The 16,998-nt window shown below is 46.2% G+C and overlaps 1 protein-coding gene across 1 annotated transcript; it reads right to left on the bottom strand.

Moving 5' to 3' along the window:
* Positions 1-371: 371 nt before the first annotated feature.
* On the bottom strand, positions 372-15,863 carry LOC125178358. Its single transcript, XM_047881910.1, has 13 exons — positions 15,609-15,863; positions 14,014-14,091; positions 11,884-12,011; positions 11,555-11,603; positions 9,594-9,718; positions 7,263-7,360; positions 6,753-6,892; positions 6,207-6,309; positions 4,885-4,950; positions 4,260-4,399; positions 3,354-3,520; positions 3,222-3,228; positions 372-2,429 (listed from the first exon to the last, which is right to left on the bottom strand). The coding sequence occupies exons 1-13, from the start codon at positions 15,751-15,753 to the stop codon at positions 1,006-1,008; spliced, it is 2,670 nt and encodes an 889-aa protein (XP_047737866.1). The 5' UTR covers positions 15,754-15,863; the 3' UTR covers positions 372-1,005.
* Positions 15,864-16,998: the final 1,135 nt, after the last annotated feature.

The raw sequence follows: 16,998 nt of genomic DNA, 5'->3' as shown, positions 1-16,998 counted from the left end.
ATGGGAAACCTCCAGTCATAGAAATGATGAAGATCCAGTCATAGAAATGATGAAGATCCATTCCTGAATGATGATGCTACATCAGGCGCCGCCCAGGACTCGGGGAGCGCGTAAATCAGCCGCTCATGTCCGCCTCGGCCGGGCTTGAAGTGCAGCCTCTGAGCAGCTTGCAAGCTCGGCATGACTCGGCCATGACAACCGTTGTCATACTCTCAGGACACACTTGTCATACTCTCAGGACACACTTGTCATACTCTCAGGACACACTTGTCATACTCTCAGGACACACTTGTCATACTCTCAGGACACACATGTCATACTCTCAGGACACACTTGTCATACTCTCAGGACACACTTGTCATACTCTCAGGACACACTTGTCATACTCTCAGGACACACTTGTCATACTCTCAGGACACACGTGTCATACTCTAGACCCAAAGTAACTTTGGGCCCAGTGTAGCGACTCCAGCACAAAAGCGAAGGCGTTCCCCGACTTTAGTAAGGGTAGAGGAGGGAATGCTCTCGTTCTAAGGGAATGTTAGGGCATCCAAGAGTTGGGTCTGCAGCTCTAAGCACGAATGCAGGTGCCACGAATGCAGGTTGCAGGTGCCACGAATGCAGGTTGCAGGTGCCACGAATGCAGGTTGCAGGTGCCACGAATGCAGGTTGCAGGTGCCATGAATCACTGAAATTTGTTCCTGAGGTCCGTAAGCAACGCCGGCGCTGCGCTAGATGGTAATAGGATCGCTGGCCGCCGATGGCGCGTCCTTAGCACCGTCAGCAGAGAAGCTCTGCACTAACGTCCTGACCTGAGACTCCCTGCTACTGGGGCGCAAGTAGGGGGTCCTCCTTTGGGGAGGTGGCATCCCCAGGGAGGATAGAAACATTGGGGAAAGACTCGGGGATTTCGGTGAAGTCGCTGTGGATGACGGCGGATGGGATTGCTAATGGTAACGTCTTGGCAGGTGGTGATACTTCAGCGGGGGTTTCAGAAGGGGAATTTTATTGGGGGGAAGTAGGGGGATGATTTTGGGAGATACTTTCTCTTCGGGGAGATGTAGGGGGTGTGAGGGGAGGCGAAGATGATGGAGGAGTAGGAGGCATAGGGGACGAAGGAGGAGTAGGGGGTAGAGGGGACGGCGGAGGTGAGACTGATGAACCTACCAGGGGATCTGATTGCAAATTATCAAAGGGGGAATCTTTCCGGTTGACTGCGTTATCATTTGTATTATTATTTGCATTATGATTAGTGTTATCATTTGTTTTATTTGCGGAATCATTTGCCTTATTATTAGCGTTATCATTCAGGCTATCATTTGCTTTATTGACGCCGTAAGCGCCAGACAAATCATCGAACGGGTCACCGGCGACTAGTTTGCTCTCGCCCCGTTCACGTATAACGTCTAGCCCGTCAAATGGTTCTTTAACGGGTATCACCAAGAACTCGTTGACCCGTTTTGCTAACGGGTCAGTTGGAGAGCTGGGGGGTATTGAATCGAAGCTTGAATTCCGTATCAACGGGCCGGGTCTTTGGGCCAGCGGTGTTGATGGAACGCTTGATGAAACGGGGCCGTGGGCCTCGATGTCTTCGTGTACGTCACCAACGGACGATGATTTGGCGAGCAGAGTTAGAGGGTCCGCTTGGTGGGTCACAGGGTCCGTTTGGTGGCCCACAGTGTCCGTTTGGTGGGTCACAGGGTCCGTTTGGTGGGTCACAGGGTCCGTTTGGTGGGTAACAGGGTCCGTTTGGTGGGTCACAGAAGCAGACGATGATAATGCTGCTTCGTTACCTTCGTCTCGTGCGACGTCTTCAGGTCGTATCCCATCGTCAGGTTCGTCGTCGGACAGCGACCAGCGAACAAGCGGAGCCGCAACCAGCGCGGAGTTTGGTACCGATGGTTCCTGGTCGCCGGTAGGTGGTTCTTGCCCGCCTGGAGAAAGTTCTTGCCCGCCTGCAGGTTGTTCCTCTCCGCCTGCAGAAGGTTCTTTCTGCCCTACAGGTGGTTCTGCCACTTGACCGTAAGCTGGTGGAGCGTCGTAGCCCAAAAGAGCTTCTTCCTTTTGGACGATTTTTTGGTCGCTGTTTTCCATTTCAATTGCCATGCCATCAGTTACAGGGTCGTCTGCTTGCGGCATTTGCCGTACGAGTTCTTCGGTAACTAGTGGAACCATGGCAAGTTCTTCGGTACCTAATGGACTAGTAACAGGTTCTTTGGTATCACTAATCCCTGGGTCTTTGTTATCGGTACCATCAGGGGTCGGGGTGTGGGGTCGGGACGGGTGTGGGGTTGGCTGCTGGACCAGGATTTTAGGGACCTCAGGGTCAGGGTTGTCATCCTCAAAGGCAGGGTTAGTCACGGATTCCCTACCGGTCGTTTGTTCAGGGTCCACGTGGCAAATGCCGTAGAAAAAGTAGATGGCGAAGCCTTAAAGAAAAAGAAGAAAAAATAATGTTTAAGGAAAAAATAGGCAAAAAATGTAACAAGGATAACGGAGTGCATGCCCAGAACGTGATTAGTTTCGTGCATGTTTAAAAACAAGCGTGAACAATTAGTAATAACAATGAAGTAAAAAAAAGTTAGGTATAAATTTAAACAAAAATGAATTAGTGAAGTAGTGAGGCAATAGTTAGTGAGGGGTCGGTGAAAAATTATATTCTAGTGATATAGTAATTAGAACAGAGGCAGCAATGTAAATACTTAAACAAAAAGTGTTATAGCAAGCAGATATGTACACGTGCAAGATGTAAAATAATAGTAATGCAAATAAAATAAAAATAGCAAAATTAAAATAATAATTACCACTCAAAAATAAAAAAATTGAAGATGCAAACTTAAGAGAAGTGGAAACCAGAGACCAAATTTGCGGAAGTCGACGGCAAAGTTTAAAGTTTGCGTTTAACTTACTTCGAATTTCGCTGAGCGGAGATTTTGGTCTTAAAGAAATAATAAAAAAATAATTTCCATGTGAGGCTTAGTTACGGTAGAGTGAGGCTAAGTCTCACGCCTCACCTAGCCTCCCTAGCCTCACCTAGCCTCCCCAGCCTCACCTAGCCTCCCCAGCCTCACCTAGCCTCCCCAGCCTCCCCTAGCCTCCCTAGCCTCACCTAACCTCCCCAGCCTCACCTAACCTCCCCAGCCTCACCTAGCCTTTCACACATCCAGACTGACAGTCACACATCCAGACTGACAGTCACACATCCAGACTGACAGTCACACATCCAGACTGACAGTCACACATCCAGAATGATAGTCTCACAAATTTCTCTGACGAAGGCTACCGGTGCACCGCTATGTGGACAGTCCCACTCGTTCCTCTAAGTGTACAGGAAAAAGTTTTTATTGGCGTACCTCGAAAGCGAGGCGCTTCTTTGACCGCGGCTGTCTGGAGATGGACGCCACGACGATGATGGACAGCACCAAGCACAAAGAGCAGAAGAAGATGGACACCGCATCACCGTCCACCACGGACGGCCCTAGCAGCGTGAACAGCAGCGTCGTCGTGAAGCACAACACACCTGCCAACAAATGCCATCTTCAACTTCTCTGTGCAAATACAATTGTTACTAAATCCTGACACACCCGAACAAAATTTGGGTACCGCCTCGACGTCTGCCCTATAGAGTCGCCACACTCGCTTGAAGTTATTCCCCTAACAAAATTCGGGGTGTGCTTCAGCCTCTGCCCCAGAGTTGCTATGTTCGCGTTAGAGTTATTCTGGGTCAGTTGGCCAACTGATCGCAATCAGCGACTAGTCAGAACCTTCTTGCCGACTTTATGGTCTCCTGAGAGTTGGGCAAGAGTTGGCAGAATCCCCTCAGTCCCCTCACCAGGCTCTGGTAGCTGTCTGATTCGGGGACCAGAATGTAGACCAAAAAAGCGGACATATATATATAGAGAAGCTGATTTACGTTCGGTCCGAGTCCTAGGCGGTTCGTAATTCAAGGTCGCCAATAACTAAAAATTTTGATAGGGATGCTGGTGGACTATGCTCCCAGAGGCCAGAGTCCTAGGCGTTCCTTAATCCAGAGCCGCCCTCGACTCTAAATTTTGTTAAAGCTCTGTGACAACACAGTCGTTACTAAAACCCGACACACCCGAACAAAATTTGGGTACCGCCTCGGCTTCTGCCCTAGAGTCGCTACACTCGCTTAAAGTTATTCTGGGTCTGCTTGGCCACCCGATCATGAGAGTATGACAAGTGTGTCCTGAGAGTATGACAAGTGTGTCCTGAGAGTATGACAAGTGTNCACGCACCAGCGAAGACGCCCGACACGAAGGTGGCCACGACGGGGGACTGGAAGCGCTCGCTGACGCGCGCGAGGCTCCTGAAGAGCAGCCCGTCCGCTGCCATGGCGTAGATGATGCGAGGCATGGGGAAGATCGCGCCGAACAAACTAAACGCGTAATTACTGTGATTACCTGGTAATACTTTACGATATTAGCGATGCAAACTACCGGCGTAATTGCCGTCATTACTGCGATTAAACGCGGAATTACTGTGATTACCTCTGTCTCTTATACACATCTAGATGTGTATAAGAGACAGGTCATACAGCAGGGTGAAGGCAAGTAACACAAGGCAAGTAACACAAGGCAAGTAACACAAGGCAAGCAACAACATACAAGTAACCCAAAAATATAACACACATCGGGGGGCAGAAAGTGCACTGATATTAGGACAAAGTGTCGCTCATTTCTCTCAGTGTACAGGGCCTATACTTTCAAAAAAATTTAAGAGATCGTAAGTCCATCAGCCAATTATTGACGGCCTTTCAAGCAAAATCCACCAATCATAGATAAGAAAATAGAGCGTAAGTACTTACGTTCACTTAGCGAGTTTTGAAAGTATGGCCCCTGGTAAGTAACGCTAATTACTCACGGCAGTTTCGAGTATCCGTACTCATGTACTGTAGGTACTCGTACGTACTCAGGGTCATCCGAGTATCTGGGGTACGCATACAGGGAAAAACACAAGCGTCATCACACAGAATATACAAAGCTTATTAGTCCACACAAAATATACACAGATATTAAAGCCACACGGAATATATGATGTTTATAAACCCATTCAGAGGTGTGCTGTATTAAATGCTGTGTGAGCATCGAATGTCGCCAATCAGACAAGTGTGTAATGTATGGATGTACTTTCTTCCATACACGACACATGTATAGAGGATATCATGAAAAAATCAGCAGAAAACTCAAAGTCAAGCTAATTAAATTATTATAAATCAAATGCCAAACAAATCAATAATAAACACACGGTGGCAAATCAATAAATCATTATAGATAAACCATGGAAATGCAAACGCTGGGGAGAAATCAATATAAATGAGCAACACACGACAAGCAAACAAAAGAAAAATAACTAAAATGTTATAATAATAAATAAATATACTATTAAATCGGTAGGATAAGCGAACATAATTCTGTGAAACAATACGGACAGCACAGTAACGATACGGTACATGTATAAGTACAGCATCATTACAACACCATTACATCCACAATCTAAAAGCAATGAAAACGCCATATAAATTCATCATTCTTCGTTCGAAAACATTTCGTAGTGCAGACCGGTCGTCGCTTCGAAAAATTTCATTGAACATAACTAAAATCAAAACAAGTAATTCCATAAATAAAAGAGAAATTTAAAGCCTCAGTAACGAGAAAACGATAAACGGAACATAAAAACCTATCGTTTCCGTCTAAAATATGCAAAAGTTTTACAGCAGGATCTTTCGTTCGAATCTGCTACTTTCTAATCCTTCTCATTCTGCTGGGCGGCTTCACGCCGATTTCAAGATAATTTCTTCCACCTCTGCTGGTTCTGATTTAATTATTGAAGAATCGTTGCATGTTTTTAAACGGAAACCTTGTCTTAATAACACAAGTACAGTTTTAATCCTCTGGAAATTATAAGTCGATAGATTTTCATCTTCCGTTATCGTTTTCTCATTACTTAAATTTAATTTTTCTCGTGTATATTCTTATTTTCGCAACTAATTGTACTTGTACCGGGAGTCTTTAATATTTTTAAACTAATTATATAGAGCTCGCCTCCGAAACATTTTCATTTAAAATATCGCGAATTGCATGGCGGGATTTTTACCTTAAAATTCTTGGTGAAGATGTAATTTAAGCAAAGTAATGATATAATTACATCATAATTAAATCATTACATGATAATACTGTGCCCACCTGAGCAACATGACGCAGAGAGCGACGATGGTGTAGGCCTGCAGCGTCCCTATGCTCATCATGTTGATGAGCTGGTCCAGGTCAAACAGCATGGCCATCATAGCTGTTAACATCATCACACATCATCATCCTCATCATGCTGGAGAACATGTAGAATAGGTAAGGTAGATGAGGTGGATGTGGTAGATGAGGTAGATATGGTAGATGAGGTAGGCAGGGTAGATGATGTAAACATGGTAGATAAGGCAGGCATGGTGGATGAGGTGGATATGGTAGACGAGATGGGTATAATAGATGAGGTAGGCATAGTTGATATGGTAGACAAGATAGGCATGGTAGACAAGGTAGTAGCTACGGTAGGCAAGGTAGATATGGTAGACAAGGTAGACAAGTTAGTAGCTACGGTACACAAGGTAGACAAGCTAGTAGGTATGGTAAACAAGCTAGTAGATATGGTAGACAAGTTAGTAGATATGGCAGACAAGTTAGTAGCTACGGTAGACAAGGTGGTAGATAAGGTAGACGAGGTAGATAGTAGACACGCACCAGCGAAGACGCCCGACACGAAGGTGGCCACGACGGGGGACTGGAAGCGCTCGCTGACGCGCGCGAGGCTCCTGAAGAGCAGCCCGTCCGCTGCCATGGCGTAGATGATGCGAGGCATGGGGAAGATCGCGCCGAACAAACTAAACGCGTAATTACTGTGATTACCTGGTAATACTTTACGATATTAGCGATGCAAACTACCGGCGTAATTGCCGTCATTACTGCGATTAAACGCGGAATTACTGTGATTACCTGGTAATACTCTACGATATTAGCGATGCAAACTACCGGCATTATTCCCATGATTACCGGGCAAATCTGTAAACTATTAGAAAGACAAACTACCAGCATTGCATTCATTATTAAAAGCGTCAACGTTGTTACCAGGCAAGACTTAACGCTTCTAGCGATGCAAACTACCTTGATTAAGATGATTCCTGTGATAACTAGCCAATAATTTTTATTATTTGGACAGTATGGCCCATTCATTTCTTGTGAGAGATCAGTTACCTGGCCGAGAAGCCGAAGAGCGCACCAAAGCTGACGATATTTTTGGAGACGTTCATGCCATAGTAGTCGTAGAGGTAGATTAGGGGCGCCCCAGGGTCCTGGGGGCGAGCGTGGGTAAGTGGGTCAAACATACTGCAATATTCCTGACTGTATTATAGCCTCGTAGAGGTAGATTAGGGCCGCCCCAGGGTCCTGGGGGCGAGCGTGGGTAAGTGGGTCAAACAGTGGCTAGGTGAGTCAAACATAACGCAATATTCCTACATGGATTATATAGACTTATATAGAATCGAATCTAATATTTAATGATGACATTAACGAAACACCAGCGGCACCACGGAGTGCACGAACTACGTACCCTAGGACCTCATGACCTAATGAAGAGTTTAGGACTTCTTAGTCTATATACGGTTACGCGGATTACGCCGCCTAGCTTCGTCGTCCATCATCTCCGAGTCTTCGCTAGGCATGTCGCCCCGCCTTCGGGTCCCGGATGTAATATTGAATGGGTTCCGTCTACCTACCCTCCTTTGGGGCCAGCTGATGCAAGATGCTGTTGCTTGTCTTGCTGAGGGTAGTTTCCTATAACCTGATGATCAAGAATCTTGCTCAAAAAGTCGTCCTGTCGTCGTTTGAATGTCGCAAGGGAGAAGTCCACTCTTTCCAGCTCCTTTGGCACGGCATTGAACAGCCACGGCCCTGCCACGGAATGAGATCCCTCAAAAGGAGTAGAAAAAGTCTGTACTCTGGCCGCAGCTCGATTTATAAATGGAGGAATCCTGATATTTTCTTCCTCCTTTCGTTGTAATACGTCACAATTTTCGAGGTCTCAAAGTCGGGAGCCAGTCCGGTTATTATCTTCCAAGTGTACAGTATGATACACCTCTCTCTTCTCCTCTCCAGTGAGTACAGTTCCAGGTGTTTCAGCCTTCCCCAGTAGTTCAGGTTCAGCTCCCTCATGCCGCTGATCCTGTACGTGAAGGTACGCTGCCTGCCTCCAGTTTCCGCACCGCACCCGCCTTGAGTGGCGACCAAAGCTGGCAGCAATACTCAAGATTGGGGGGCACGAAGGCTCTGATGAGTATATAGTCATTGGCTCCGTTTCTCTCGTTCGGAATGTCCGTCGGATCCAACCCATCACTTATCTGCCTCGCGCAACTATTTCCTCGATGTGGTCATCGAACGTGGCTTCAGTACACATCAACACTCCGAGATCTCGAACTAGTTGCTTCTCTTCAATTTGTATGTCGTTCGATGCCAAGTAGTGATGTGGCATCCCGACCTCCTTGCCAACTCTGTATCTCATTACTTCGAACTTAGTGCCGTTGAACTGCATACTGTTCACTAGGGCCCAATCGTATATTGACGATAGGTCATCCTGTAACCTCTCGCAGTCTAGGTCATCTGTTATCTTCATCAGCACTCTTGTATCGTCCGCAAATGACGACGTAGATGCGTGGGTGAGTTCTGAGTCAATATCAGCAATGTGGATGAGGAAGAGGATCGGTCCAAGCACTCAGTCCATCGAACACACCGCTTTTCACCCTCGCTTCTCCCGATTTAGAGTTTCCAATTGCAACGGCTTTTGCCTTGTCACCGGACATCTCAGCAACTTTTCAATGAAGACCACGGAATATATGGCCAAACGCCGGTAACTATCTTATTTAAAATAATGATCAGACTAAAGTTTCAATTGCTGGAATTTTATTGCACTTGGTTGCTCATTAAAACTACAGTTCATACGGATAAAACGTGAGTTGTATTTCGGTAAAGGACACTTAAAAAGTAAAACGATCAAAATAGTAAAACCATGTGTGACAGACATTGTACTGATTGATGGAGTTTTTAGAGCACAGCCAAAAGAGCTAGCGTTGGGGCACAAGATCTAGTGTTCTAGTGGAGCTAGTGGAACAACAAGCGAGGAAAGTTCAGGTCGAACCTCACAGTATGGCTGGCCTGACACGAATGACTACCCGACGTCTCTGTTACAGTAAAGTCAGACTCGAGTGTTACTCAGGCGACTGCGCCAGAGTAACAATTGCACTCTTGGTATCCTCGTTACCAAAAGCACTTGAAATTATAAATAGAATGCTGGTATTAAATGATTGAAAACAGTGAACGATCACCATCTTTCACAACCCTATCTGTCAAGAAGTTGTGGATCCACCCTAACAGGCTTCCTCCTACCCCCAAGAGCCTCAGCTTTCTAAAGAGCACCAACCCCTTGGTCAACTTTGTCTAAAGCTCTAGCAAAGTCCAGGTATACCTGCATGCACTACGTACCTGCATGCAGTAAGGCAGCGCCAGGGTCAGTACGGTGCATGAATTACGTACCTGCATGCAGTAGGGCAGCGCCAGGGTCAGTACGGTGCCGATGCCGAAGTACGCTAGGAAGATCACGAAGAGAGAAATGCAGATACTGAGAGGCAGGTTTCGCTCCGGTCTGATAGCCTCCTCACCTGCAGGAGTGAGGACATGCACGAGTAAGTGAGCAAAGAGGAGAAAACGGTCACGTCAAGCACGTGATGTCTCCTGACGACCATACCCTATGACGCGGCCATCGACGGTATCTTTTTCGGGAGGATACCCTGCCTTGTACTAGCTGGCGGACGGGTATATGGCACATTTTGGGTTGGGTCAAACGGCCGAGATTTCACGATAGAGGTCAAACGACAGAGGAACCACGGTACAGCCCCACGGTAGAACCCTGCAGCTGAGGCCCCACGGCAGAGGCCTCACGGCAGAGGACCCACGGATGAGGCCTCACGGCAGAGGCCCCATGGTAGAGGTCCCTCATCCCGCACGGTACCTAGTACCGGCGGTCGACTTCTCGTAAACGTTCGACAGCGTACAATGATTGCGACTCCTAACAATGATTACGACCAATAATTTCTAGCAATAGTTATGTCACTGGCTATGTTTCCATACCATAAATGCAGGCTAGCGTCCTGTTAGTCCCAGAAAATGCAATCCTTCTCCAGAGCTATTTTATCGACACAGGAGTCCCTCAGGGATCGGTTATATCTCCCACACTAGGTATTCAACCACTTGACCTCCGATACATCAGTACCGGTCTCCATCATTGCCTCTTACTCAGATGACTTCACAGTTTTCATGGCCTCCCCGAAGCTTGAGGCTACAGAAGTGAAACTCGCACAGCAACTCTTGGTCCACCGTAGAAATTGGCCGTAGCCCCTGGCAAGTCATCCGTCACACTTTTCACTTTTGACGTCCATCAATCACGCACAATTGTTCCACCATATTCTCTGCCTGCCTTATCTCCATCCAAAACTACCCCTCCAAAATTCTACCGCTCCTCGAAATACTACCCCTCCTCATCCCTTAAAAACTCCTAAAACTTCCCTACAAAACTCCATAAATTCTGATAGTCATTTGAGACAAACACTACACACTCATCCTTCACGTCAGGTCCAGGGCCCTGAACTAGGCGAGACGAAGCTAGAGGTCTTTACGCAGTCAGATCTCCACCCCCGCCTCTGAGTCCCGATAACCCCACCAATCCCCGATCGCCTTTCAAGAGATTTTGCTTCCCCGTTGCTACTGCGCCTCGGGTGCGGGGATCTCCTCCAGTGTACGCAACAAGTATTTGTCTTCCCCAACGTACCCCACGACCCAAAGCGTCCCCTTTCCTTGGAGACAGACTCATGAAGATGACGGTCTCCTAGCTGGGTCCACATCCCCACATGTGTGCGTGATGTCCGCACAAGACAAAACATGCGCCCCACCCGCTCCCCATTTGTGCCCTCACTCGCGCCCCACTCATGCCACCAGGTACCCCACTCATACCCCCCTCGCGCCCCACCTGTACCCACTTACACCCTCACGTGCCCAACCCATACCCCTGTCTCTTATACACATCTAGATGTGTATAAGAGACAGGCTCTGATGAGTATATAGTCATTGGCTCCGTTTCTCTCGTTCGGAATGTCCGTCGGATCCAACCCATCACTTATCTGCCTCGCGCAACTATTTCCTCGATGTGGTCATCGAACGTGGNACACGTGTCTCACCCAGTGTAGCGGCCGCGATGATGACGTATATCACCACACACATGTTGTACTGTAGCCCAGTATACAGGCCAGTATACACGTGTCTCACCCAGTGTAGCGGCCGCGATGATGACGTATATCACCACACACATGTTGTACTGTAGCCCAGTATACAGGCCAGTATACACGTGTCTCACCCAGTGTAGCGGCCGCGATGATGACGTATATCACCACACACATGTTGTACTGTAGCCCAGTATACAGGCCAGTATACACGTGTCTCACCCAGTGTAGCGGCCGCGATGATGACGTATATCACCACACACATGTTGTACTGTAGCCCAGTATACAGGCCAGTATACACGTGTCTCACCCAGTGTAGCGGCCGCGATGATGACGTATATCACCACACACATGTTGTACTGTAGCCCAGTATACAGGCCAGTATACACGTGTCTCACCCAGTGTAGCGGCCGCGATGATGACGTATATCACCACACACATGTTGTACTGTAGCCCAGTATACAGGCCAGTATACACGTGTCTCACCCAGTGTAGCGGCCGCGATGATGACGTATATCACCACACACATGTTGTACTGTAGCCCAGTATACAGGCCAGTATACACGTGTCTCACCCAGTGTAGCGGCCGCGATGATGACGTATATCACCACACACATGTTGATGATCGTCACGATGGTGTTCATCAGTGATGACTCCTTCACACCGAACGCCAGCACCACTGCCATATTCATCATACATCAATAATATAACGAGTTGTACGTGAATTATATCACGAATAACATAATGAGCTGTACGTTAATTATACAGTAATTATAGCTTAACCATAGTTATTTTCATTGCGTTAGATAAATTTTGAATACAAGTCATGTTGAATATGATATATAATGTAAGCAGAAAACCTCGACTAAAAATATTGCGGGGGTGAGGCCAGCCAAGACTCACCCGTGAGGCCAGTCAAGACTCACCCGTGAGGCCAGCCCAGACTCACCCGTGAGGCCAGCCAAGACTCACCCGTGAGGCCAGCCAAGACTCGCCCGTGAGGCCAGCCAAGACTCACCCGTGAGGCCAGCCAAGACTCACCCGTGAGGCCAGCCAAGACTCACCCGTGAGGCCAGCCAAGACTCACCCGTGAGGCCAGCCAAGACTCACCCGTGAGGCCAGCCAAGACTCACCCGTGAGGCCAGCCAAGACTCACCCGTGAGGCCAGCCAAGACTCACCCGTGAGGCCAGCCAAGACTCACCCGTGAGGCCAGCCAAGACTCACCCGTGAGGCCAGCCAAGACTCACCCGTGAGGCCAGCCAAGACTCACCCGTGAGGCCAGCCAAGACTCACCCGTGAGGCCAGCCAAGACTCACCCGTGAGGCCAGCCAAGACTCACCCGTGAGGCCAGCCAAGACTCACCCGTGAGGCCAGCCAAGACTCACCCGTGAGGCCAGCCAAGACTCACCCGTGAGGCCAGCCAAGACTCACCCGTGAGGCCAGCCAAGACTCACCCGTGAGGCCAGCCAAGACTCACCCGTGAGGCCAGCCAAGACTCACCCGTGAGGCCAGCCAAGACTCACCCGTGAGGCCAGCCAAGACTCACCCGTGAGGCCAGCCAAGACTCACCCGTGAGGCCAGCCAAGACTCACCCGTGAGGCCAGCCAAGACTCACCCGTGAGGCCAGCCAAGACTCACCCGTGAGGCCAGCCAAGACTCACCCGTGAGGCCAGCCAAGACTCACCCGTGAGGCCAGCCAAGACTCACCCGTGAGGCCAGCCAAGACTCACCCGTGAGGCCAGCCAAGACTCACCCGTGAGGCCAGCCAAGACTCACCCGTGAGGCCAGCCAAGACTCACCCGTGAGGCCAGCCAAGACTCACCCGTGAGGCCAGCCAAGACTCACCCGTGAGGCCAGCCAAGACTCACCCGTGAGGCCAGCCAAGACTCACCCGTGAGGCCAGCCAAGACTCACCCGTGAGGCCAGCCAAGACTCACCCGTGAGGCCAGCCAAGACTCACCCGTGAGGCCAGCCAAGACTCACCCGTGAGGCCAGCCAAGACTCACCCGTGAGGCCAGCCAAGACTCACCCGTGAGGCCAGCCAAGACTCACCCGTGAGGCCAGCCAAGACTCACCCGTGAGGCCAGCCAAGACTCACCCGTGAGGCCAGCCAAGACTCACCCGTGAGGCCAGCCAAGACTCACCCGTGAGGCCAGCCAAGACTCACCCGTGAGGCCAGCCAAGACTCACCCGTGAGGCCAGCCAAGACTCACCCGTGAGGCCAGCCAAGACTCACCCGTGAGGCCAGCCAAGACTCACCCGTGAGGCCAGCCAAGACTCACCCGTGAGGCCAGCCAAGACTCACCCGTGAGGCCAGCCAAGACTCACCCGTGAGGCCAGCCAAGACTCACCCGTGAGGCCAGCCAAGACTCACCCGTGAGGCCAGCCAAGACTCACCCGTGAGGCCAGCCAAGACTCACCCGTGAGGCCAGCCAAGACTCACCCGTGAGGCCAGCCAAGACTCACCCGTGAGGCCAGCCAAGACTCACCCGTGAGGCCAGCCAAGACTCACCCGTGAGGCCAGCCAAGACTCACCCGTGAGGCCAGCCAAGACTCACCCGTNCTAGACTACCGTACGCCTAGACTACCGTACGTCTAGACTACCGTACGCCTAGACTACCGTACGCCTAGACTACCGTACGTCTAGACTACCGTACGCCTAGACTATCGTACGTCTCACCGGCAAACACAGATGTGATGGCGGCGATGAGGAAGGAGATCACCACAGCGGGGCCAGCGATGTGTTGTGCAACATCGCCTGTCAAACATCATCGATATGAACCAAACATCTAGCAAACGTTTGACATGGACATAAAAGGTTTGAAATCAACGTCAAACGTCTGGCATCAACATCCAACATCTGACATCAAGATTAAACGTCTGGCATCAACATCAAATGTCAGTAATCAACATCAACTGTCTGTCAACAATGAGAGACAATAAAAAACTGCTAGGTATACCACTACATTGATTGATTGCTATAGTATTAATAGCAAGTATCTCAAGTTTTTTGAAGGATGAATGTTAAAATCTGAGGCTGCTGTGAGAGATCAGCCTGCACTTGTCAATAAGAAGATAACAGCTTTGACATTAGTTGAGCAAGGTTACGTAAATTTCTGACCATAAGCGTTATCATGATGAACTCATAATTCTGTCATGTGATATGCATGGGACTTGCCAACTCATATTAGTGATAGTAAGATTTCTGCAATGACTGGACGAATATATGGTAGATATGGAGGTAGGTAATTGATTCTTTTAATTAATTTGAAGAAAAAAATAGCTAAACAATCTAAGAACTACTAATTCCAGGTGATAATTTTCCTGGATTTGTCATTGAAAGATATTTAAATAAAAAACAAATTATTAAAAATTTACTTGGACAAACTTGAGCATCTTGGGACTGGAGCTAAAAAATTTACAGGTAAATTCTGTTGTTAATTAGGTCATTAAGTAATTTAAAAACATCATTAATTAGTAGGTAAGAAGAAGCTGCAGACAATTAGTCCTAATGAACTGGCCATATCAGCACAATAATAACCAAAAAAATAATAGTTAGATGCCCTTGACAGGCCCATGAGTGTTATCACTCTCAAACACAAACAACCCCAACTGATAAGACCCTTATCTTAATGTCTGCACTTCTCGCACTTCATAACAGTAGCAAGATAGACATGGCTGATAACATTTGGTAGTCATTGGAAATACTTTTATGGAAATTAGAGCAAAATTTATTGGGATTTTTATGAAATTTTATTGATTGTGATTTTGTAACAAAGTGCTCTAGTTTGACCCATGCAAGAGATACAAGAGACTTAGCTGAATTTTCCCCAAGATCTACCTATCAGAGACCATTTTATCTTTTATCAGTTCCCCAAAGCTCATGGGAAAGTCCATTACAAACATAATTAGATATATAAAAAAATGCCCAGTATATATTTCAACAGATTAACACAATGAAACATAAAACAAGACAATTTTCATGCAAGTATGCCATTAGACAGTAAATGCATATGATCAGATATATCGGTAACTAGTTAAAAGAGTATACATGCAAACTCACATTTTTATAACGTCAAGCACACATAACATTCAAGAGTTGATACTCAATGATGCTAATAACCATTAACCCAAATAGGCAATGTTATCTAAGAAGCAAACACACTGATAGATGGTAAATGGTTTATAATTTCATCACATATACATAAATTGTATAAATTGATATATATATATATATATATATATATAGATGAATATATATAAAATGGAACTTACCAGCAAGGATGTAAAATCCAACTCCAATGGTGGTACCAATGCCCAAAGTGGTAAGGTCAAGGAGACCGAGCACCCGAGGCAGTGGAGCTGAATCATAATTTATAATTTTGCGACGTCCGAGCGTTGCTAGAGTGACTTTAACCATGGTGACTTCTTGTTTTTTATCCTAATTAGCCCATCAATAAAATTATAAATTTTAAGTAAACTTTTTGAATCTTGCTAGTAGCCTTGAATTTTAAAATTTAGTTGCAAGATTATTCTTCTCACAGGAATAAGACAACATGAAATGGAAAATTATAAATATAATTTACGGGAAAATTTTAATGACAAGATTAATACTACTATATCAAGATACACAAAGTTAATTATTAATAATAAGTACTGGTACTAATATTCTTCAAAGCAAAATTTTTCCATCATTTTCAGTTCAAATGTGTTATTTTGATGATCAAATGTAGAGAAGTTTATCCTGGAGTTGTCTTTGTCTGATACAAATACAAGACAAAAAATAAAACGTGAACATTATGAAAAAATTTTGAAATATGTTCTATTTATAAAGCATTTTATTCATATGAAATCCACAACATAAAAAATGCACTCTAATCCTAATTACTTCTTTTTTTTCAGTTCAAGGTAACAATGCAAGTTTTGTCAAAATTGGATAAGCTTTAAACTGATAATTTTGGAACTCTTGTGTTTCTTAAAACAAACCAAAATGAGAAAATGAGTTAGATTACTTCCACACAGATCATTTTTGTATGGAAATTGATTTATAAAAACGGTCTGATAAGACAGAAAAAACAATAAAGACCTATTTTCTAGTAATTTATTTAATTTGACTTTTAATTCAAGCTCACTAAATATAATACCATATTAGGAATACTGAAAATATCAAACATGAAAATGATTGCTATTTTTCAAATTGTAACTGAAAATTAGCCACATTACTTAAAGTTAACAAATCGTATTAGGTTAGTTTACATCCTAATATAATGATATCAAGATTTTAGTTAAACCATGGAACTTTGGTGCCAATTTGGAATATCAAACAGAAGTTTCATAAAATTGCAGGCAAAAATGATACCTTTGCAAATGATTTTCAAAAATTGTGGCTGAAATAGGCCATTTTTCTTATTCTACATTGGAGCAATTGTAAAAAAGCTATAAGAAAGGGTTAAATTTGCCAAATTTATTTGCTAGATGTCAAATTTGCAGGCTGCTTATGCCTTATGTCCAATTTACCGTTTAGGCTTGGGAGGCATTCAAGCTGGTTATTATAGATAATTTCAATAGTTTGTTACTTTCTATGGCCCTTTTCAAATTTCTTCATGGAATACTAAGAAAAACAGGTCTCAATTTTGCTGGTAATATTTAAAAAATACCAATGAAA

This window comes from Hyalella azteca, unplaced genomic scaffold (assembly GCF_000764305.2).
Source record: "Hyalella azteca isolate HAZT.00-mixed unplaced genomic scaffold, Hazt_2.0.2 contig9115, whole genome shotgun sequence".
In the NCBI taxonomy this organism is placed as follows: domain Eukaryota; kingdom Metazoa; phylum Arthropoda; class Malacostraca; order Amphipoda; family Hyalellidae; genus Hyalella; species Hyalella azteca.
The sequence above is the reverse complement of the archived record's forward strand: the minus strand, read 5'-3'. Positions and strand labels throughout refer to the sequence as shown.